The sequence below is a fragment of the Jaculus jaculus genome, chromosome 11, assembly GCF_020740685.1.
Source record: "Jaculus jaculus isolate mJacJac1 chromosome 11, mJacJac1.mat.Y.cur, whole genome shotgun sequence".
Classification (NCBI taxonomy): domain Eukaryota; kingdom Metazoa; phylum Chordata; class Mammalia; order Rodentia; family Dipodidae; genus Jaculus; species Jaculus jaculus.
The window spans coordinates 112340644-112363569 of NC_059112.1; the positions used below are offsets into that span (position 1 = coordinate 112340644).

At 53.8% G+C, this 22926-nt stretch overlaps 3 protein-coding genes across 4 annotated transcripts; 1 reads left to right on the forward strand and 2 right to left on the reverse strand.

Annotated features, from left to right (window-relative positions):
• The first annotated feature begins 1649 nt into the window (after window positions 1-1649).
• Window positions 1650-5435, forward strand: Ccdc78 (coiled-coil domain containing 78). The gene is made up of 12 exons (XM_045161314.1): window positions 1650-1709; window positions 1901-2017; window positions 2103-2189; window positions 2582-2749; window positions 2887-2943; window positions 3045-3133; window positions 3253-3331; window positions 3414-3539; window positions 3864-4039; window positions 4968-5034; window positions 5106-5206; window positions 5300-5435. Exons 1-12 carry the CDS (start codon window positions 1650-1652, stop codon window positions 5409-5411), a joined length of 1239 nt encoding a protein of 412 aa, XP_045017249.1. The 3' UTR covers window positions 5412-5435.
• Window positions 5436-5509: 74 nt separating this feature from the next.
• Window positions 5510-8266, reverse strand: Antkmt (adenine nucleotide translocase lysine methyltransferase). Of its 2 annotated transcripts, XM_004652131.2 has the most exons (5): window positions 6968-8252; window positions 6310-6414; window positions 6087-6227; window positions 5918-5968; window positions 5510-5758 (listed from the first exon to the last, which is right to left on the reverse strand). In XM_004652131.2, the coding sequence occupies exons 1-5, from the start codon at window positions 7127-7129 to the stop codon at window positions 5618-5620; spliced, it is 600 nt and encodes a 199-aa protein (XP_004652188.1). In that variant the 5' UTR covers window positions 7130-8252; the 3' UTR covers window positions 5510-5617. The 2 variants fall into 2 exon arrangements, with proteins under 2 accessions (XP_004652188.1, XP_045017674.1); XM_045161739.1 differs by lacking the exon at window positions 5918-5968 and having other exon boundaries at window positions 6968-8266.
• Window positions 8267-11262: 2996 nt separating this feature from the next.
• Window positions 11263-13768, reverse strand: Metrn (meteorin, glial cell differentiation regulator). Its single transcript, XM_045161773.1, has 4 exons — window positions 13671-13768; window positions 12762-13162; window positions 11803-11862; window positions 11263-11721 (listed from the first exon to the last, which is right to left on the reverse strand). The coding sequence occupies exons 1-4, from the start codon at window positions 13766-13768 to the stop codon at window positions 11405-11407; spliced, it is 876 nt and encodes a 291-aa protein (XP_045017708.1). The 3' UTR covers window positions 11263-11404.
• Between the last annotated feature and the right edge of the window lie 9158 nt (window positions 13769-22926).

Sequence of the window (22926 nt, forward strand, 5' to 3'; positions counted from 1 at the left end):
CAGTGGGAGGGTCAGCCTTGTGACTAGATGCTCCTCCACAGTGTTCTTCAGTAGTGGTAGGTGGGCAGCACAGTGGTCAGAGACATCCCCAGCAGGGGCTGGAGCTCCAGCAGCTAGAGGGGACAGAATAGTGTGACAGAGAAGTCCAGGAGAGCGGTCCCATCATATACTGGGGTGCCAGGACTCTGAGCAGCACGAGGTGTGTTTGGAACACTTTGGCACCAGATGGGCAAAGACAGCCCTATCCTCAGGGCAGCCCCAAGATCATGCAGGGATCGTGAATGTCAAATAACATTAGAGACGGGCAGATCTGCTGCAGCCCGTGGTCAGAGGCGCCTTGGTGGCACCCTCTGGGGGCGCACCCACGTACGCTCTTCGATGACCCGATACATCGTCCTCAAGCACCAGATGACCTTGACCTTCATGATCACAGACCTGGGCCGCCCAGTGCTTCCTCTCTTCAAAAGAGACCCGCCCCCAACCTACTGAACCCTTTCTCCAGGACCGAGCAATGCTGGTCAGCCCCACACATTGGGGACACCCGCCCACCTCAGGCCCCGCCCCCGGAGCAGCCGGGCCTTCCCCAGAGTCACGCTGCAAACACTCCACTCCAGGGTCCCTTCTTTTTTTTTTTTTTTTTTAATATTTTTTGTTCAATTTTTATTTATTTATTTGAGAGTGACAGACAGAGAGAAAGACAGATAGAGGGAGAGAGACAGAATGGGCGCGCCAGGGCTTCCAGCCACTGCAAACGAACTCCAGACGCGTGCGCCCCTTGTGCATCTGGCTAACGTGGGACCTGGGGAACCGAGCCTCGAACTGGGGTCCTTAGGCTTCACAGGCAAGCGCTTAACCGCTAAGCCATCTCTCCAGCCCCAGGGTCCCTTCTGACTGCCCACCCTCGGTAGACCATGCCTGCTCAGCCGGTCCCGCCCCTCACCCGGACCCCCCAGGGCCTTGTTCCCTGCCGCCCCCTCACCTGCCGGTAGAGAACACAAGGTGGACCAACGATGCTGAGCCTTGGACCGCGGGTCACGGGGCGTGGGCCGGGCACGCCGCTATTTTCCGGCCGGGGCAGAAGCGTGAAGAAGAGGAAGAGGGGAGCGCGCGTGGGCACGGTGCGCATGTTCTGACCCAGTGCCCGGCTGTCACCTATGGTCAATCCTTTCTCCCAGGGCTCAGGCTGAACTAGGTCCCTAGGTCCCCCCCCCACCCCCCGGTTTCTGATTGTACCCCTTTGCTCAGGCTGATCGTGGGCCGGGGAGTGTCCAGCTTGTTGCTCGTCTGCCTATTTCAGTTTGGCGGAAACAGGTACGCAGAAGGTGTCTAATGAGTTCCGGATCCACAACAGTATCCGCTGCTGCCATTCATGCTGAGAGGTCCATAGAGCCAGGGATAAAGAGAGTGCGGTCTGCATTTCCCAGAAGAGGAGATGGGGCATAGGAAGCAGGGGGCGCCATGTATGGAAGGAGCTGAGAGTTCTCTTCACTTCCCAACCACTCATCTGCTTTGCCCTTGTGGGCAGCTCAAGGAGTGCTAAGAACAACAGACGCCTTGGAAACGCTGGCACCACTTCCAACAACAGCCACCCAGCAAGCGACTATTAGGCCAGGGGACAAGGGAACACTGGGGTAGAATTCTTATCCCCTATGGAGTGTGCAGCAGCTCCTGGCCCCAAACGTGGGGCTTCCCTTCAAGCTGTGGAGAATGTGAGTCCTCCCAGGACTCTGTTCCCACCCTGGGCTCTGAGTCCTTCCTTTCCCTTTAGAGGTCCCTGATTCCTCAGTCTGCCCAGGAAAGGAGCTGCCTCGGATCTGTGGGCTGGAATGGTGCCATGAGAGTGGGGTCCAAAGCCTAGGTCTGGGACCTCCCTGAGCATGGGGTGGTGGTGCCTCCCCAGATTGTTCCAGGAGCTGGGGACTGGCTGCCAGGAGTCGCTGGAAACCCAACCTGGCCCACCAGCCTGGAGACAGGACTTCCATTAGACCTGGAGCTAAGTGAGGAGCAACAGCTGCAGGTTGATGTGGGCACCCGGGGTGCTGGCATCAGCAGAGAGCCCGCAGAGCTCCCACAGGCAGTGTCTCTTTCCCTGGATACCACAGATCTCCAAGGAGCTAGTTGACCTTCAGATCGCAACCCACTGCCTGCACGAGCAGCACGAGGCTGAAGTCTTTGAGCTAAAGAGGGAGGTGAGCCGGGCGCGGTGGTGCACACCTTTAATCCCAGCACTCAGGAGGCAGAGGTAGGAGGATCGCTGTGAGTTCGGGGCCACCCTGAGACTACATGGTGAATTCCAGGTCAGTCTGGGCTAGAGAGATTTTTGAGTTGTTGAAAAAAAACAAAAAAAAGGGGGGGAGTAGCTGAGTGAGCCCATGTATACCAGCCTGAGTGCATACAGTGACAGAGAACGGGCACTCGGCGAGTGCCATAGGGACCCAGGTGCCTGGGTTCATGCACATCTGGTGTTTATAGGCCTCTGGTTGTCCCGTGTGTAGTGTGTCCATATATGTGGTCAGATGAATACTTACATTCTCTAGGTGGCCCAGCAGACAGGTACACCTTCTCACTTTGATGCCCACAGGTCTTTCAGCTGGAGAGCCGGGTGCTGAAGCTGGAGTTGCATGGAGATGATGCCAGCCAGGAAAACAGAATCCAAGCAAAGACCCACCAGGGGTACCGCAGGGCACCAGTACAAAAGTACAGTGGAGAAGCCCAGGGACCTGAATATGCTGACCACAGCAGACTCCAGGTTACCATGAGCAAGAGGAGCTGGGCAGGGTAGGGCCAGTGGAGCCCAGGGAAGGAGCTGCCTAGGATCGCAGGAACACAGTGAAATGGACTAGTGCTCCCCACTCCTCAGCCCTCTCTGCCTTTCTGTCTGTGAAGGTGCAGCGCAGGGACGCACTGTCCCCCGAGCCCGAGCAACTGAAGCCGGGGAGCAATGTAAGTGCAGTTGCTTAGGACAGGGATCTACAAGCCTGGGGTGGAGATGGAGACCCCAGAGCTGAGAAGTCTTATGCAGCCAGCCCTTGTGTGCCCCACAGTTGCCGGGAGGCCAGCAGCAGCTGCAGAGAGAAATGAAGTGGGTACAGGAGCATCATGGGGCCAGGCAGCAGGCACTGGAAACACGAATGTGAGTGTCTGCCTCACCTGGGTCCAAGAGGGGCCAGCAGGGCCCGGCCCTCAGAGCAGTCCTCAAGGAACTGAGGGAACCCCTCACCTGGTCTGGCTGACCCTGCACTGTGCCCACAGAGCAGCCCTTGGCCAGCAGCTGCAGGGAGCCCAAGAGGAAGCCAGAGCAGCTAGGCAGCAACTGGCTGTACAAACTATGGTGAGGCTTTACTTGTCCTGCGTGCTTTGTCCTGTGGCTGGGACCCATAGAAGCTCAGCAAGGGTTCCACGTGTGCCTTTAGGTACTTTCCACCTGCCAGGGCCAGCTGCGCCAGGCCGAGGCAGAAAATGCTCAGCTGCAGCTGCAACTGAAGAGGCTCAGTGAGGAGTGTGCCATGCGGCTGCGGCGCCGTGCTCAGGAGATGGTGGTGAGCAGCTAGCTGCCCAGGCCCTGTGGCAGATAGACAGAGGCCTCTGGGTGCTGAGGAGCATAGACAGCTACAGTGAGGGGTGCGCCATGCTCAGGAGACGGTGGTGAGCAGCTTCCCAGGCCCTGTGGCAGCAGACAGAGGCCTCTGGATGCTGAGGAGCATAGACGGCTACCGTGAGACATTGTGGTCCAGTCCCACTGTACAGCCAGCAGGAGTATGGGGTGGGGTTGAATGCAACCAAGCCTGCTCTGCCCAGCTCCAACCCAGTGCTCTCAAACCCAGCTCTCCTAACTTGGTCCCAGCCCTTCATCCTTTCTCCAGGAATCCACTGGTGGCACAAGTCAGGCAGCTCTTCGGAAATTCCTGGAGACCACTGTGCAGGACATCCGAGCAGCACACCACAGCCGAGAGCAGCAGTTGGCCCAGGCTGCCCGGGCCTACCGCAAGCGCCTAGCAGATCTGAGCCAGAGGCAGGAACTGCTGCTGTCTACCTGCAGGTGGGCCCTGCCCTGACCCAGACATCTGGGATGGGATGGCCCCATGTGACCCGAAGTGTGGATTAGTGTGTGGCAGGAACATCCTCAGGCATGAGCAGATCCCCAAAGGGCATATGGCACCCCCAGGGCTACTTTTGCAAACAGCCACCAGCCTGAAAACACTATCCATGCACTGGGCCACCAAATTCAGCCATCTTTGCAAGATATGGTGAGGCTGAAGCCAGATGCCCCCTCCACACTGCCCACCACTACCTTGGAGCCCAGGCCCCAGAACTTGGAACCCAGGCCTCATCCCAAACTCAGTAACACGCAGCCTTGGAGCCTCTGAGCAATCAGTCTTATTCAGTCAACCAGGGGATCCCACCATGTAATTTTACAGCACAGCAGACATGGGACCCTACTCCTGTGTCCAGAGAAGGGACCTGGTGAAGCCTCCCCAGGGAGCTCATCACAGCCACCATGAATGCCCTCCCTGGGTATGGAAATCTCAAAGGAGTCAGGCTGAGAGAATAGGAAGCTGCACAGAATTCATCCCAGCAGCTGTCCACTGGGTAGGGTTCTGGTCACTGCACTAAACAACATGGCCAATTCCTGCCAGGGACTGTAGTGATCATAGAAGAGTGAAGTGGCTGTCTTGCTACCCTCAGATTGGTGATACCTGGAGGACAGGGTTGAATTTGGGATAGGAGCTGACTGCTTGGTGGCCTGGCCTGGCCAGCCCTGGCCCCTGGACCTCCACTTTCCCAGCTATCCAAGGAGCAAGTTCTAGAGTGGGCACCTCCCAAACAACTGGTGGACTTGGGTCCGTGTCTGAGCTAGCCTGGGGGCTCCATGCAGATGTTCCCAAACCCTGAGTAGGGCCATCCCAAACCCACCCAGCAGGAACTCCAGCCTCCCTGGAGACCTTCCTTCTGCCCTCCCCTCACAGGGCCCTGGACAGTGCATCGTGGACACAGATCCAGCAGAAACTCCAAGATTTCTCCCACAGCACCCAGGTAGTAGGAAAGGCCTGGCAGGGGGCCCCTCCCAACACCCTGCCATGGCTTATGGCTCATACCCTCACCAGGCAGAGCTGGAACGAGAGCGTGCACAGCTGCTGATCCGGGCCACCATGGCTGAACAGCAGGTTTCTGAACTGCAGGACTATGTCAACCAGCACCTGGGCAGGTAGGCTGGGTGTGACCCCACAGCCCTGACCTGGGCAAAAGGGAAGTCAGCCCATTACCATGCAGGTCACTTTTGTATGGTCATTATGAGCAGGTACAAGCAGGAAATCCTGAAGCTGAGGAAGGTGGTGGGTGCAGAAAACCTCTGCAAAGTGGAGGCCATGCCTCCCACAAAGCCCCAGTGCCCAAGAACCTGCAGCCGCTAGCAGATGTTCCAGCCAATGGAGAGCCGACCCCTTCATAGCCAGCATGGAGTTGTCAGCATACCCCCCACCCCATGGAATCATCTCTCCACAAAACAAAGTCAGAGTCACAGTCTTTATTGTGTCCAGTCAGCCAGGCTGTGAAACAAGGGTCCTAGGGACAGTGGTAGAACTGGGTCCTGGAGTGGCCTTGATGGGCACCCCCAGGATTAAACATCATAGGCCCAGACTCGGTCCAGGCCCTCGCCCACCACTGCCACAGGCTGCCAGGTGGGAAGGGGAAAGCGTCCAGATACCACACGTGCACCCGAAGGCAGCTCTGCGCGAAGCTTGTCCTCTAGCAGTGGGAGCTGTGTGCGAAAACAAGAGGGAGAAGGGCACTGGAGCAGGCAGGACACAGCTGCCCCACCCAACACATACGGTCCCAGCACCTATCCTGGGCCTCGGTGTAACCAACATGCAAGGGTATGGTCTCAACCTCCTAGTGAGACAGTAAACTCTAGACCTACCACGCTGGGTGCCAGGAACACAGACACATTATAGCAGTCCTTGAGGCTCACCTGTGGGAAGTGGGGTAAGGGATGGAGGACATGAGGTAACTGCAGCTTACCCAGGGGTCATATTGGTCAAGGCAAAATGAGAAACTCAGAGATCAGGCATGGAAGTCTCCTGGGTTACCTTCCAGAGATCTTCCCGGTAATAGCAGACGCTCCTCGCATAGCCAGCCCTCCAGGCGTGCAGTCGTGCAAGCCCCACGAGCCACGGGTTCAGCTCATAGCCCACAGCGGGGCGGAGGCCACACTGATGGGCTGCTAACACCTGTGGGAGCTGAGAGTGTAGGACCCGGATGTGGAGGAGGGGCGCCCATAGGAGGGACAGAGTAGACAGACACACGTCTTACGATCCTGCCGTCGCCAGAGCCCAGATCCACCATTTTTCCAGGGCGACCTCGTAGCAGAGATAACACATGTTCAACCTGCCGTGCATTCGCGCCTATGTAGGGCACCTGGACAGGGAAGTCGACGTTCTGAGACTAGAGTCCATTGTCCACCCGAAGGTGCCACCTAAACCCACTAGGTGGGGGACACTGTTTAGCTCTTGGGCTTTTCTCCTTGACCAGCAACCTGCCTGCCACACCAACGAGGTACCCGCTGCCCTGCTTATTGCAGAAACTGCCCTTCTCCAGTCACACCTAGGCCCCGCCCCTGGCCGTACAGGGGCCACTTCCACACAGCAAGCTTTGCCCAGCCAAGTAAACCTAGGTCCTGCCCACTGACTCAGGCCGGGCACCATTATTGATCCCATGGCGCATCAGGTCTAGCCAGTTGCCTTGGTCCCATCGAGCCAAGTCTCGGACCGTTATTGGTCCTACCCAACAACCCCAGCCCAAGTCCCACCCACAAACCCAGACACCGCACCATCCCTGCTCCCGCCTCCATAACTGGTCCCGTCCAAAGGCCGGACACCGCACCATCCCTGCTCCCGCCTCCATCCCTGCTCCCGCCCACAAGCCCAAGCGCCGCACCATCGGTGGCGTTCCGGCGCGGCTCCTCGGGTACCTGAAGCCGCAGGGGCACGCGGCGGAAGCCGGGCTGCAGCAGGAGCGCCCACACGGCGTAGACGGCCAGCCCCGAGCCTGCGGCCGCCTGCAGGAGTTCCAGCGCGCCCAGCCGCCGCTCGCGCAGCTCGGCCAACGCTTCGCCGGGGTCGTCGTGCTCCATGGGTGCGGGGCTTGTGATTCAGGGTCGTCCAGCGCCTAGGCCCCTCGGTCTGGAACTAGAGGCCGCCGCTGACGCCGACTTGCGCCGCGCCGGGTCCGCCCCGTTCCCACTAAGGCCGCCGCGACAGCAGGTTTCAGGACGGAGGTTGTGGGCCGGCGCCGGAAGTGGCACGGGGCTCAGGTGGCTGGTCCGTCACTCATTCTTTTCCGCTCAGCCCGGCCTAGGCCTTCACGCGAGTTCCGGGTGGCGGCGCCTGGTCGCGATGGCTTAGGCAACCCACCGACACCCGGACCTTCAGGTGCAGACCCCTGGCAGGGTTTGCCCTGTCGTGGATCTGCCGCGGTCAGCTTCATGGCTTCACTTTGTGGCAGCTATCTGGAGCCAGTCGGCGCTAACATCCCCAAAGAGTGGACCTTAGGCTCCTCCTTCAGAGTGCACACCTTAAGCAGATGGGGTGCACTCGAAGGAACCGGCTTCAAAGGCCTCGCCAGGGAGGGGACAGCACCCCCAGGTTACAGACAGGGTCCCTCTATGGCAGAGTCATTCACGGGGGTCCCGCTGACCTAGGCTCCCTGGAATCATACCAAACTCCGGAAGCGGTTCCACGATGCCCTTCCCATAGCGAGGACAAGGCAGGAAGAGGAGGATGCGCTGGGGTCTGAAGAGGTTTGGGGAGGAGGGTCTACAGGGAAGGATTTAGAGGTTTGGGGAGGAGGGATTCTACAGGGAAGGATTTAGCGCAGCTAGAGGCAGACATTGACTCTAGTGTAGTGGGAGGGGGCCGGGTGAGTGGCTGGGTGCTGGCAGCTGGCCCAGCGTGGGTGTGGAAGGCAGTTTAGGGAGTCCTGGGAGATAGCTACCTCTCCAGAAAAAAAAGGGGGGTTGATGGGTTCCTTTTGGGGAGCCCTGGGTGGAGGTAGCTAGAGCCTTGAGTTAGGTTGATGGGTCCTGACTACACAATTGTCCTTGAATGTCAGGGGAAGTATGGCTCAGTGATGGAGCGTTTACCTAGCACGAACAAGGACTTAAGCCCCCAGTATCGCAAAAGTTTAAGCATTGGGTTGAAGAGACGGCTCAGAAGTTAAAGGCGTTTGCCTGCCAAGCCTGATGGCCTGGGTCAGATTCCCCAAGTACCCATATAAAGCCAAATGTATAAAGTGACACACATGTCTGGAGTTCATTTGCAGTGACAAGAGGCCCGGGCATGCGCATACTATTTTTTTGTTGTTTGTTTTTCAAGATAGGTCTCAGGTTGACATCTGGAATTCACTATGTACTCTCAGGGTGGCCTCGAACTCATAATGAACCTCCTATCTCTGCCTCCTAACTGCTGGGATTAAACGTGTGCAGTCTCACTGTAGCTCAGGCTGACCTGGAACTCATTCTATAGCACCAGACTGGCCTTGAACTCATAATGATCCTCATACTTCAGCCCCACAAGTGCTGGGATTAAAGGCATGTGCCACCACAACCAGCATTCTATATATGTATGTATGTATGTATATGTATATATATATATTTTTTTTTTTTTTGAGGTAGGGTCTCATTCTAGCCCAGGCTGACCTGGAATTCACTATGTCGTCTCAGAGTGGCCTTGATCTAATAAATAAAAAAATTTAAAAAAAAAACACTTAATGAGCCAGGCGTGGTGGTGCACGCCTTTAATCCCAGCACTCAGGAGGCAAAGGTAGGAGGATCACCATAAATTCGAGGCCACCCTGAGACGACATAGTGAATTCCAGGTCAGCCTGGGCTAGAATGAGACCCTACCTCAAAAAATAAAAACAAACAAGCAGAAAAACCCTTAAGGTCTGGAGATATAGCTTAGTGGTTAAGGTACTTGCCTGCAAAACCAAAGGACCCAGGTTAAATTCCCTGGGACCCACATTAAGCCAGATGCACAAGGTGGTGCATGGAGTTTGTTTCCAGCTGCTGGAGGCCCTGATGCGCCCATTCTTTCTCTCTGCCTCTTTCAAATAAATATAAAGCATTAAAAAACACTTAACCAAGAATGTCAGGACCTTATCTGTGCATACACACTAGCCTAGCACTCCTCAGCCATCCATGGCCCAACTCAAATCCCCAGCAAAGATGATGATGACTTCCAAAGTGGACACCCAAGACCATCAACCCATCTCCCAGATGCAGAGCACCTTAACACTTTGGTCCTGCCTCACCATCCTGAAGGACAGGTGTCCTGGGGCAGTAGGAAAGTATGTGTGTGCTAGAGACAGGCTCTGCTCTACCCATCCCTTCTCTTGGGGGACTGTGACTGGGTGCCCCTCCATACTGCTCTAGGCAGGGTTGCTTGGACACACCTATTTTTGTCTCTACTGATCTTGTTGGTATTCCCAGGACCCAGAGCACCTGAAAGGCTTCTGGCATCTTTGCCTGACACTAGCTTCACACCAAGCACTCTGCTCCCCAGAATCCGGGAGCACGTGGAGCTTATGTGAACCTGTTGTCACAGCCACTTTTCTCTGTCCTTTCTGTCTTAGGCACAGCACTCCAGTTGAAAGCAAGTGCCTTCTCTGGGAAGATGTGTAGGTAGGAGGCTCAAGTCTTCTAAAGAAAGGAAGTAAGAGATCAAGGCAGCTGCCCAGTGTTTGAGGACAGATGTACTAGGAGGTGAGCCTGGGTATGGCCTAGTGGGTCTGAGTACTGGTTGTGGGGAGCTGGCTAACGAATCAGGGCAGGTCCCAAAGGGAAGAGTGCTATACAGCCGCAGTAGGAAAGCCTTCCTCAGGAATTTGTATGGAGAAAAGCTACCTCCCCAAGATGAGTGAAGCATGGGAAGAGTTCTGACCCTTGTGGGGATACTAGGGTAGGGGTCCTGGGAATGCCAGGAACAGCAAAAACAAAAATGGATGTGCCTTGAGCTCAGTAAGAGGGAGTACCCAAGTGAATGGATGGGTTGGGCACACACATGCTTTCCTGCTGCCCCAAGACACCTGCCCTCCTGGCTGCTGAGGGCCTGAGCTCTCAGCACTCCATGTTGAGGTGAGGGAGATTAGAGGAGGCAGGAGAGCCAGGGAAGTGGCAGATGATGGGAGGAATTGGTGATGCCTGCTATCCAGAGGTGGTCTCTTCTTGCCCTTATCAGCTCCCTGACAAGCAGGCAATCCAAGTAAAAGCAGCATGCTCTCCCTCCCGTATACAGCTTAAGACAACCGCTACAGGAGGGCAGCCACTGGAGTGACCCAGAGTGTCCACACAGGCTGTGGCACCCACCAGGGACCTTCACTGGCTCAGTCAGGAACAAGGGACCATGTCTCTGGTCCCTGCACAGCCTGTCCTCCCATCCTATCTTGTGCCCAAAAGGTGAGGAGTCCATTGGACCTAGAAATGGATAAAAACCCTGAAAGGGAGGGCAGAGAAGAATGGAGAACCATTTCTGGGACTCCACTCCCAGCACTGGAGCCAACAGTCTTTCCCAGGAGCCAACAGGGGAAGACGACAGGAATCTGCTCAGTTGGGGTCTCAGGGCCCTAGCACGCACCTCTCTCAGGGGCTTCCAGCCTCAGGGCCCTGGGCTTTGCATGCAGCCTCACTAACCCTTTATGCACGAGAGGCCCAGGAGGAAGGCAGGGACAGCAACAATGGGGCCAGTGGCGGGAAACAGTCCTTAGAGACCCTATTGTGCATCCCTCCCAACGGAAATGGACAACAAGTGGGATCCCGCGGTGAAGACCCCCACACCCTTCAGGCGCCCGCCATGTCTGAATGCTCAGCACGTCCATGTTGCAGGGGCTGCTGGACAGAGGGGCCCATTCTTTTCCAAGGGCGGGACCAAGCCAAGGATGACTCTGGCTCACAACCACCACGGAAGGGACTGGCACCCTGCCAGATAGCAAGCCCCCTCCCTTACAGGCCCAGCTCAGAGCTGGATGTGGTATCTGTTTGCCTGCCCCTGCCCCCAGACCACCTAAGAGACCCTGATCATCTCTGACTTGGGAATTTCCTGCTGCTCTGAGCCCCAGCAGCACCCTGGAGTTGAAAACAAACAAAGCCCACTGGTCAGTTAGTGCAGCAGGTCAGACAAGCTTAGAAGACAGAAGGGCAGCAGAAGGAAGACCAAGTGAAGTGAGGCAGGTCCAGAGATGGGCATATCATAGAAGACCAAGACTACAGTGACTGGTGTGACCCATGTTCTTATTGAGTATCCTATCATCTTAGCAGTGGACACTAAGATGCCATCTGGACCACTCCCTTCCCACCGCCCTTCCCCAGCACCTGACCCCAGGGGGATTCACCTGGGGCTTGCTCCTGCAGCCCTCAGTCTAGTACGACCTCACACGGATTGCGGTGGGCAGTTTGGGCAGCTGTATAGACACGACCGAACTCCTGGAAACGGGGAGCACAGCCCAGCCAGGCTTCACCAAAGCGACTCCACCCCATAAAGAGGAAAGAGCCCGGGCCAGGATGAACACCACAGCGCAGCAGGGTACGAACAGAGGCCTTGCCATGGCCCTCCAAGCTCCCCTCCGGGAACAGTGGTATTGTCTGGCGGAGGACACGGGTGGCCACCACGGTGATGATCGACTCCTGCAGCTCTGTGTCATGAGCAACCCCATGGATGGACCCATGGATCACTACAAGGAAACATATTGGACAGTGGGCATACAAGGGGTGTGGAGGCAGGCTCCAGGGTCCCACACAGCAGGGACACTTACCAAAGTCACTGGTGCATGCAGCCAGGAGGAGCTCAGTGTCACTGCAAGGCCTGCAAGCACCTGGCATGCAAGGCAGGGGTCAGTCAGGCCCTGAGCTCTCCTAGCCCCAGCCCACAGCTCCTCCCCGCAGGAGAGGGGCCAGGAGAGCAGGTAACCAGACCCTTTTCCCAGCCTGAAGACTTGGAGAGGCCAGGTGCCACCCTGCAGGCACATGCCTATGCGGTGGATACTTGAGCACCCAGTGCACATTCGTGCACACCCATCTGATAAACTCACACCAGCACTGGAGAATCAACCTTCCTTCCTTTCTTTCTTTTTCTTTCTTTTTTCTGGAAAACCTCTTATGACTTCCCAGAGCTGCCTGCTGGACTCAGCTAGGGGTGGCAGGGCATTTTGGGGTACTCCAGCTCTGAGGTCTCTAGCTAGAGCGAAAGAGTGAGAGCCTGGTCTCTTGCAGGGTCAAGCTACACAAACTCCAGAAGAGCAAAGCACTGGGCCTGGTGCCCTGCAGAGAGGCAGGGCAGGCGTCTCCATGGTGACAGGGAGGCACACTGGACTTTTGTTGGGTGGGCTGGGGGAGGGGAAGGAGGTCACCGCTAGGCCAGGGAGGCCTGGCCAGCTTTGGCCACAGGCTTTGATTCTGCCCTCCTCCCCACCGACTATCATTTCCCTTTCAGAAACTATAGGTCCAAGGCTGCTCTGTTGAGTCTCCCCCTCTACATTCACCCTCTCTCTGCCTGCCTAAGGTGAGCTCCGAGGAGGAAGGAAGGAACTATGAAGAAGGAAAGAGGAAGGGAAGAGCATTTCCAGTTCATTTTCCTCTGACCTGGTGGCCACTATGACCCCCACCTGAGTGGCCTCTGGCAAGCTGGATGACACTGTGAATAGGAATGACAAGGCTCATTTCTATCGGACCTGGGTAGGAATTCTGTGACTCCCTCCTATCCCCAGCCACTCACCATCCACGCTGAAGCCATGGGCCTGGGGAGGGAGCTCTGGATGTAAGTCCTCTCGCAGCTCAAAGCGGAAGGCAGCCACGCGCCTGCTGATATCGCGGTGTGGTGTGGCCTGCAGGAAGAGGGCCCTGCGCTCGCGGGGAACCCAGCGCACGCAGCGCCCCCCGGCCAGTCCTGGGCCCTCAGCCAGAAGCAACTCCAGAGTACCGCCCATTCGCTCCGCAAAGACTTGGGCACCAGCAAAGGGCCGCGCTGGCCGCAGACAGGCAATGCTGGGCTGAGCTCCGAAGTCAGGGCGGCCCAGTGTCAGGCGCAGCGCCCCCGCCGGGTATAGCCACTCGATTGCGCCCTCCGCGCAGGCTAGGGTCAACTGCCCCACGCTGCCGGGCTCCTGGGTCAGGCCGCTGGGGACAGGACAGTGGCACTGAGGTGGGTGGCCCATGTCCCCAGTCCACACACTCCCTTCCCGGCCGCCACCAACAGCTCTCTCCACCCTATGGAGTTGCAGGACGCTGAGGTCCTTATTCCCAGAGTTCCTGGTGGGAACGTACCCTCAGCCCAAGGTGGGAGTGACAGCCACCCCTCCCTGCCCCTCCAGCTGCAGGGTCTCAGTACCCCCCAGGACAGTCCCTGTCCCTTCAGCTGCAGGGGCTCAGTCCCCCACCCAGGACAGTCCCTGCCCCTCCAGCTGCAGGGGCTCAGTCCCCCACCCAGGACAGTCCCTGCCCCTCCAGCTGCAGGGGCTCAGTCCCCCACCCAGGACAGTCCCTGCCCCTCCAGCTGCAGGGGCTCAGTCCCCCACCCAGGACAGTCCCTGCCCCTCCAGCTGCAGGGGCTCAGTCCCTCACCCAGGACAGTCCCTGCCTTTCCAGCTGCAGAGGCTCAGTCCCCCCCCCCCCCCCAGGGCAGTACCTGCCCCTCCAGCTGCAGCGGTCCTCAGAGTAGCCGGCGCGCGCAGACCCAGCCAGGAGGCCGCAGCAGAGCGCGCAGAGCAGCGCTACCGCCGGCATGGTGCGGGGATGCGCCAGGGCCTCGAGGTGGGACCTCGCCTCGGGCTGCGGCCCCGGGCCGGTCGGGGCGGCGGCGGGAGCAGCCCCGGGCGCCGCCGCCCGACCCGGCGCGTCCCCACTGCCCACCACCACTGTGCGCGGCCCACGCAGAGCGCCGGGCTCGGGGGCGGGGCCGCCGCTCTCTGGCCAATCGCCGCTGGGCCCTGAACTTTCCGCCAATCTCAGTGGCCTAGTGGGGGCGGAGCGGGCGCGCGGCGGGAGTACCCGCTAGGGCTAGAACCTGAGAAGGGGAGGGTCGCCAATCTTTCTTTATTTATTTGAGAGAGAGAGAAGAGAGAGAGGGAGAGAGGGAGAGGAGGGGAGGGGAGGGGGAGGGGGAGGAGGAGGGGAAATGCGCCACCTCTGGCTTACCTGGGTCCTGGGGAATCGAATCCCCAGGTGCTGGGATTAAAGATTTGCGTCACCAAGCCCAGCTCCAGCTTTTTTTTTTTTTTTTAAATTTTCATTGATTCATTTATTCGAGAGCAACAGAGAGAGGATGGGTGCACCAGGGCCTCCAGCCACTGTAAATGAATTCAATGCATGCACCACCTTATGCAACTAGTTTACATGGATCCTGGGGAATCGGGCCTCGAACCGGGGTACTTAGGCTTCACAGGCAAGTGCTTAACCGCTAAGCCATCTCTCCTACCCTTCTATTTTTTATTAACAACTTCAATGATTATAAAAAATATCCCTTAGCTAGGCGTGGTGGCGCACGCCTTTAATCCCAGCACTCTGGAGGCAGAGGTAGGAGGATTGCTGAGAGTTCGAGGTCATCCTGAGAATACATAGTGAATTCCAGGTCAGCCTGAGCTAGAGTGAGACCCTACCTTAGAAAAAAAAAATTCCATGGCAATGCCCTCCCTCCCCCCACTTTCCCTTTTGAAGCTGCATTCTCCATCATATCCCCTCCGCCTTTCAGTCTTTTATTTTGACAGTATGATCTTTTCCTCCTATTATGATGCTCTTGTGTAGGTAGTGTCAGGCACTGTGAGGTCATGAATATCCAGGCCATTTTGTGTCTGGGGGGAGCACATTGTAAGGAGTCCTACCCTTCCTTTGGCGCTTACATTCTATTCTTTCCGCCACCTCTGCCACGTCTTCTGCAACAGACCCTGAGCCTTGGAAGGTGTGACAGAGATATTGCAGTAGTGAGCACTCTGGTCACTTCTTTCCAGCATCATGATGCCTTCTAAGTCATCCCAAGGTCACTGCCATCTGAAAAAAGAAAATTCTCTACCAACAGTGAGAGTAGCATTAATATAAGGGTATGAACATTAAGAGAAGTGCTTACTGGGCAGTTTGATAAGCATACACATTTAGCCAGACAGCAGCAGCTCCAGCTTTTTATGTGGATTGTAGGGAGTTGGACGTAGAGCTTTTCTACCCAAGAGGCCTTCATGCTTAAGTGGAAAGAGCTCTACTTAAGTGACTTACTAGAGTGTTAAAGAGACTTTAGGGCTTGACGTGGTAGTGCATGCCTTTTATCCCAACATTTGGGAGGCAAAGGTAGAAGGATCGCCTCTGAGACTTCATAGTGAATTCCAGGTCAGCCTGGGCTAGAGCAAAACCCTACTTCCAAAAAAAAAAAAAAGAAGAACTGTTGGACAGGAAATATGTCTTAGTGGTTAAGGTGTTTGCCTGCAAAGTCAAAGGACCAGGTTCAATTCCCCAGGACCCATGTAGGCCAGACACACAAGCACAAGTGGGCGCATGTGTCTGGACGTCGTTTTCTGTGACCTGAGGCCCTCCCTCTGTCTGTCTCTCTTTTCTCTATCTCTCTCTGCTTGCAAATAAGTTAAAAAAGAAAAGAAAAGGCCAGGCGGCCGGGTGGCCAGGTGGCCAGGTGTGGTGGTGCATGCCTTTAATCCCAGCACTTGGGAAGCAGAGGTAGAAGGATTGCCATGAGTTCAAGGCCACCCTGAGACTACATAGTGGATTCCAGGTCAGCCAAAGCTAGAGTGAAACCCTACCTCGAAAAATTAGGGGGGGGGGGAAGCTACAAAAGAGACTTTAGGGGCTGGAGATTTCTCAGCAGTTAAAGGCACTTGTTTTCAAAGTGTGCTGGCCTGAGTTCAGTTCCCAAGTAACCACATAAAGCCAGATGCACAAAGTGACATAAGCACTGGAGTTCATTTGCAGTTGCAATAGGCCCTGATATGCCTATACTTTCTCTGTTTGCAAATAAATGAATAATTTTTTTAAAAAGAGACTTTAGATTCTTTTTTTAGTGTTTTTACTTACTTATTTGCAAACAGAGAAAAAGAGAATAGAGAATAGGTGTGTCAGGGCCTTAGGCCACTGGAAACCAACTCTAGATGAATGTGCTCCTTTGTGCAACTGGCTTTATGTGGGTATTGGGGAACCAAGCCCAAATGGTTAGGCTTTGGAGGCAAGCACCTTAACTGCTGTACTATCTCTCCGGCCCCCAGATTCTGTTTGGGTTTTTTGTAATATTTTTATTTATTTATTTGGGAGATAGAGAGAAAGAGGCATACAGAAAGAGAGAGTACAGGTGTGCCAGGGCCTCCTGCCACTGCAAGCAAACTCCAGACACATGTGCCATCTTGTGCATCTTGCTTTATGTGGATACTGGGGATTGAACCTGGGCCTGCAGGCTTTAGGAGCAAGTGTTTTTAACCACTGAGCCATCTCTCCAGCCCAACTTAGGACTTTTGAACAACATTAGAACTGTTGAGGTCTAGAGGGAACATTACTGATGAACTAAATGCATTTTGCATTATGAAATTACAACGAGTCTTTGAAAACCAAGGGTGGAATGTTATGATCAAAAGTGATGTGTTTGGGCCTGGAGAGATGGTTAGTGGTTAAGGCACTTGCCTGCGAAGCCTAAGGACCCAGGTTCAACTCTGTAAACCCATGTGTGGTGGTTTGATTCAGGTGTTCCCCACAAACTTCGGTGTTCTGACTGCCAGGACCCCAGCTGATGGCAATTTGGGATTTAAAGCCTCCTGGAGGCAGTGTATTATTGGTAGCAGGTATATGGGTGTTACAGCCAGCTCCCCCTTACCAGTGTTTGGCACACTGTCCTGCTGCTGTTGTCTACCTGATGTTGGCCATTAGGTGATGTCTACCCTCTACTCATGCCATAGTTTCCCCCTGCCATCATGGAGCTTCCCCTTGAGTCTATAAGCCAAAGTAAACCCTTTTTTCTGCAAGCAGCTGTTGGTCAGGTTTTTTTCTGCCAGCAGTGCAAACCTGACTGCAACACCATGTAAGCCAGATGCACAAGGTGATACATGCACACAAGGTCACACATGTGCACAAGGTGGCACTTGCATCTGGAGTTCTATTGCAGTGGCTAGAGGCTCTGGAGCACCAATTCTCTCTCTCTGTGCCTCTCTCGCATGCACACGCATGTGCTTTTTCTCTTTCATAAAAAGAGGTGATGTGAAACCAGGTATAGTAGCGTACACCTTTAGTCCAGCACTTGGGAGGCAGAGGTAGGAGTATTTCTGTGAGTTCAAGGCCACTCTGAGATTCCATAGTGAATTCCAGCCAGGGCTAGAGTGAGAGACCATAACTTGAAAAAATAAAACAAGTAAAAGCAATGTGTTGGGCTGGAGAGATGGCTCAGGCGTTAAGGTTCTTGCATGCACAGCCTAAGCACCTGAGTTCAATTTCCCAGTAACCCTGTAAAGCCATATGCACAAAGTGGCACATGCATCTGGAGTTCATTTGCAGTGGCTTAGAGGTCCTGCCATGGCCATTCTCTCTCTCCCACCCTCTCTCTCCCTTCTCTTAAATAAGTAATAAATTAAATTAAATTTAAAAATTTAAGCTGGCCATGGTGGCACATGCCTTTAATCCCAGCATTCAGGAGACAGAGGTAGGAGGATTGCTGTGAGTTTGAGGACACCCTGAGACTACATAGTGAATTCCAGGTCAGCTGAGCTGAAGTGAGACCCTATCTCGATAAACAAAAAAAATAAATAAGTGATGTGTTCAGAAAGGGGCATGGTGGTACACATCTTTAATCCCAGCACTGGGGAGGCCAAGGTAAGAGGATTGATGTTAGTTTGAGGCCAGCCTGGGACTACAAAATGAGTGCAAGGTTAGCCTGAGATCCTGCCTCAAAAAAAAAAAAAAATGATGTGTTTGAGTATCAGATTGACAGAAGTGGGGCTGGAGAGATGGCCTAGTGGGTAAGCACTTGCCTGTGAAGCCTAAGGACCTCGGTTCAAGGCTCAACTCCCCAGGACCCACGTTAGCCAGATGCACAAGGGGCACACATGTCTGCAGTTCGTTTGCAGTGACTGGAGGCCCTGGCGCACCCACTTTCTCTCTCTATCTGCCTCTTTCTCTGTCTATCACTCTCAAATACATAAATAAAAATAAATAAAAATTTACAGAAGTGGGCCTGTGATAGTTAATCTTCATTGTTGACTTGACTAGATTTAGAGAAGATAAAAAGATATATATTCCTGGGTGTATCTGTGATAATGTTTCTGGAGGAATTTAACTGAGATGGCAAGCCACGCTGAATATGGGCACCACTATCCCATGCGCTGAGGTTCTGGACTGAAGAAAAAAGGAACAAAGGAGAAAGCAGGCTGAGTCCCAGCACTCCTCTCTGCTTCCCAGCTACAGAAGTACTGTGAGCCACAGGTCTTTCCCCCCATAATGCAATGTGACCCTTTAATCCATGAGCCAAAACAAACCCCCCTTTTCTGTGGGTTTTTGAGGTAAAGAATCACTCTAGCCTAGTCTGACCTGGAATTCGCTATGTAGTCTCAGGCTGGCCTGGAACACATGGTGATCCTCCTACCTATGCCTCCTGAGTGCTGGGGTTAAAGGCATGCACCACCATGCCTGGCCCTTTTCCTTCTTTAAATTGTTTTTGTCGGGTATTTTATCACTACCCTAGAAAAGCAGCCAATACAGATGGGCTGCACAACAGCGGGAATGTACTAGACAGTGTTGAACCACATATCTGAAAATGGTCAAGTTGAGCTGTGGTGCAGTAATGTTAATAATGGATTTTATTTCCTGGGTTCCATAATGATTTAGCTGAGCATGGAAGCAGAGGTAGGAGGATCAGGTCAACCTGAGCAAGAGTGAGAGCCTACCTCAAAAAAAAATAATAATAATGATGATGATGATTTAAAAAATGAAAAACAGGGCTGGGGAGATGGCTTAGAGGTTAAGGTACTTGCCTGCAAAGCCTAACAATCTGGGTTTGATTCCCCAGTACCCAGGTAAAGCCAGATGCACACAGGCGCATGCACCGGGACTTCATTTGCAGTGACTAGAGGCCCTGGCACACCCATTCTCTCTGTTTCTTTTCTCTCTCTCTTTGCTTGCAAATAAATAAGGTTTCTTTAAAAAATGAAAAACAGAAGCCAGGTATGGTCATGCACACCTTTAACCCAGCACTCAGGAGGCAGAGGTAGGAGGATCGCCATGAGTTTGAGACCACCCTGAAACTACATAGTGAATTTCAGGTCAGCCTGAACTAGAGTGAGACCCTACCTTGAAAAAACAAACAAAAAAAATTAAAACAGTGACTAAAGAGATTGTTTGGTGGTTAAGGTACTTACCGACAAAGGCTAAGGACCCAGCTTCTATTACCCAGGACCCATGTAAGCCAAATGCACAAGGTAGCACATGTGCCTGGAGTTCATTTGCAATGGCTGGAGGCCCTGGTATACCTATTCTCTCTCCCTCTCTCTCTCTCTCTCTCTCTCTCTCTCTCTTTCTCTCTCAAATAATAAATAAGAGGAACAAAAAATAAATAAGGGATGGAGAGATGGCTTAGCTGTTAAGGTGCTTTCCTGTGAAGCTAAGAACTTGTTCAAATCTCCAGGTCCCATGTAGCCAGACACACAGTGACACAAGCACGCAATGTCACACATGCACACAAGGGAGTGCACGCATCTGGGGTTTGTTCGCAGCAGACTGAAGGTCCTGGAATGCCAGCACTCAGGAGGCAGAGGGGAGGAGGATTGCTGTGAGTTGGAGGTCAACCTGAGACTACATAGTGAATTCCAGGTCATCCTGGGCTACAATGAGACCCTACCTCCAAAAAGAAACAGCAAATAAGTAAATAAATACAGGGCCTGGGGAGATGGCTCAACAGTTAAAGATGCTTGCTTGCAGAGCCTGCAAGCCTGGGTTCAAGTCTTTAGCACCCACATAAAGCCAGATGCAAAGTGGCACAAGCATCTCTGATCCCAAGGTGCCTATGACAACCAAAGGCAGAGCCAGGAGAATCCGCAGCTCATGGTCCAGCTATTCTGATGTTCCTTTGTAGTCTGGCAGTTCATCTGTAGCTGCAAGAAATCCAATCTCAAAGAAGGTGACATATATGTACCTCAGTTGTCCTCTGATCTCCTCACGTGTGCCTTGGAATGTACACACATAGTAAATAAATAAATACAAATGGAATTGGACATAGCATGGTGAGAGCACAGCAGGTACCAAGGCATTCACAAGAGGACACACACAGGACACCTGGATCAATCACCACAGCTGTGCTGAGGCCACCTAGTGGTCCTAGGTCAGTGGCCACCGCAGCTGGAGAAACTAGGGTAGATAATGGGCTGCAAGCACCCTCTAGTGGTGGTATCTAGTATCAGCTGTCCAGCCTCAAACATGCTAACCTCCCACCCCAGCTTTCTCCCAGAGAAAGAACCAGAGTCCTGGGTGTGAGAAGGGTCCCAAGAGGTGACCTAGTATGGAAAAGTCATATGCTGGCCCTGAAATATCTCAATACTAGATTTTCCCTACCCCAGCTTTGTCTCTTGGCTACACAACAACAATGTCAAAGACCTGGGCAGACACTGCTTCCTACAATTTTCATGGACAAAGGCCACCTAAGTGCCATTAGCAATCAGAGTTCTAATGCTCATAGTTAAAGCCCAGAAGGCCATGGCTGGACCTAGGACCCAACATACTTGGGTAAAAGTGATAAATAAACACCTAGAATGAATGAAATAGATAAATGGCATCTCGAACCTCAGATAACTCTCAACTGTCTATGCTCAGTTTGGGGCTCCTTTGAGTATCCCTAACTTTACTCTCTCAGCTCCCCCTCTTCTTCTTCTTCAGTTTTTCTTTTTTTTTTTTCTTTTTGGTTTTTTGAGGTAGGGTCTCACTCTAGCCCAGGCTGACCAGGAATTCACTCTGTAATCTCTCAGGGTGGCCTTGGAACTCACTGTGATCCACCTACCTCTGCTTTCAGAGTGTTGGAATTAAAGGCATGCACCACCATGCCCAGCTAATTTTCTTCTGTTTTTTAATTTGTCCATTTATTACACACACACCAAATGGGCACACCGGGCCCTCTAGCCACTTCAGACGAATTCCAGATGCACGCACCATCCTGTCCATCTGATTTTATGTAGATGCTGGGGAATCAAACATGGGTTCTTAGGCTTTGTAGGCGAGTGCCTTAACCACTGAGCTATCTTTCAGCCCAAGAACCTCCTTCAGAATATACTTCAGGAGGTTAGGGAGTGGTGATTTTCTGAAAGACTGCAGACACTAGAATGATTATCTGCTGTTCTGCCTGCTTTGGCCAAGAGGACATGCAGCATCCTGAAGACGTGTGTGTGTGTGTATAAAAGAGAAAGAGAGAGAATTGGTATACCAGGTCCTCCAGCCACTGCAACCAAACTCCAGATGTGTGCACCACCTTGTGTGTATGTGCAACCTTGCACACTTGTACCACCTTGTGCATCTGGCTTACGTGGAACCTGGAAGCCAAACGTGGGTCCTTAGGCTTCGCAGACAAGCCCCGTAAGCACTAAGTTCTCTCCAGCTCATGAAGCCTTTTTAAAAATTTTTTTTTTTTTTTTTTTTTGGTTTTTCAAGGCAAGGTCTTGCTCTAGCCCAGGCTGACCTGGAATTTACTCTGTAGTCTCAGGATGGCCTTGAACTCATGGCGATCCTCCTACCTCTGCCTCCCAAGTGCTGAGATTAAAGGTGTGCACCACCACACCCGGGCTATGAAGCCCTTTTGCCTAAAGGAGTGTTCAGCCTGGGAGCTCATCCTGAGACCTGGTCCCTGTTCTTTTTACCCAGAAGACCCTTGGACATGGAGACACATAGGGTGCATCAGAGAGCAATGGAGGCCTGGTCACCATCACAGGGTGTTACCCTCATCCTGCCCACCTATGGCCATGGCTGTCCCCCCTTACACAGGTCATGGCAAGCTGAGGGCACTGAGGGTATATTCACAGTGAACTGGGCCTTGAGTGGAGCTGGGGACAGACAGCTGCATCATCCAGCAGGGGAGCTGATAACTGACAGGAAGCTCCCCCACAGGCAGAAGGCCATTCTGTGGGGGAGCCTGGGGAAGTCATGGGTCTGGGGCAGACAAATACCGCTCCTGACCAAGGCCAAGGGCTGGTTGGCTGGGCTCCTCACACTGTTAGAAAAGACAGTTGGTTAGGGAACCAAAGGTGCCAGAGCCAGAGAACTGTGAGCAAACGTAACCACAAAGGGTGGATGGTGGAAGAAGGAAAAGCTGGTCCCTGAGCCCCATTGACAGAACATGCATGTGAGCTTCTCCCTGCAGAACCTGTGAGAAAGTCCAGGAGGGGCAGGCAAGTCTCCAACTGGGCCAGTTTCAGTAAGGGAAGATGTAGCTGATCTGAAGCCTACCTTTCTTGTGTCCCCATTTAAGCCCATGGCACAAGAGCCCCTGTAGCCAGGACTGGCCATGTGGACTGCCAAGCTGACCCAGGCAAAGTGCCACACCCCAGGGTGGAGTCAGGGCTGGGAACAGAGGAGACAGTTCCTATTGCTGTAAGGGGTAGGGAGGTACCCTAGGGGGCCCAGTAATACATTACGGTGGCACAATATGAGCAGTGTTCTGGGTCACTGCACCCACTTAGACTTGTGTGTTCTGAGACTGTTTGAGCTGTCAGCTCTTTGGGCGTGGGGACCCATCGAGGACATGGTCCTAGGGGCCAGTTTCCAAGCAGCTTCAAGCTCCTGAACACCCAATGGGACATAGCCCCACCCACCTTCTGCACTCCCACCTCAGGGCACCCAGAAGTGAGGTCTCTGTCTTCATGTTTTCTCATTTGCTGAGAAGCTACCACCCCCCACCCCCCACACACACCTTGTATCTCCCAAGGAGCCCAAAA

Bases quoted from the DNA above. Each gene is read 5' to 3' on its own strand.
- Ccdc78 (XM_045161314.1), top strand. From the start codon at position 1,650: ATGGAGTGTGCAGCAGCTCCTGGCCCCAAACGTGGGGCTTCCCTTCAA. The intron at 3,332-3,413 runs GTGAGGCTTTAC...GTGTGCCTTTAG, and splicing joins AACTGGCTGTACAAACTATG to GTACTTTCCACCTGCCAGGG. The intron at 4,040-4,967 runs GTGGGCCCTGCC...CTCCCCTCACAG, and splicing joins CTGCTGCTGTCTACCTGCAG to GGCCCTGGACAGTGCATCGT.
- Antkmt (XM_004652131.2), bottom strand. From the start codon at position 7,129: ATGGAGCACGACGACCCCGGCGAAGCGTTGGCCGAGCTGCGCGAGCGG. The intron at 6,228-6,309 runs GTAAGACGTGTG...CAGCTCCCACAG, and splicing joins GCTCTGGCGACGGCAGGATC to GTGTTAGCAGCCCATCAGTG. The intron at 5,969-6,086 runs GTAACCCAGGAG...CACTTCCCACAG, and splicing joins ACCGGGAAGATCTCTGGAAG to GTGAGCCTCAAGGACTGCTA.
- Metrn (XM_045161773.1), bottom strand. From the start codon at position 13,768: ATGCCGGCGGTAGCGCTGCTCTGCGCGCTCTGCTGCGGCCTCCTGGCT. The intron at 11,863-12,761 runs GTGAGTGGCTGG...CTTGCATGCCAG, and splicing joins CCATGGCTTCAGCGTGGATG to GTGCTTGCAGGCCTTGCAGT. The intron at 11,722-11,802 runs GTAAGTGTCCCT...GTTTCCTTGTAG, and splicing joins TGCATGCACCAGTGACTTTG to TGATCCATGGGTCCATCCAT.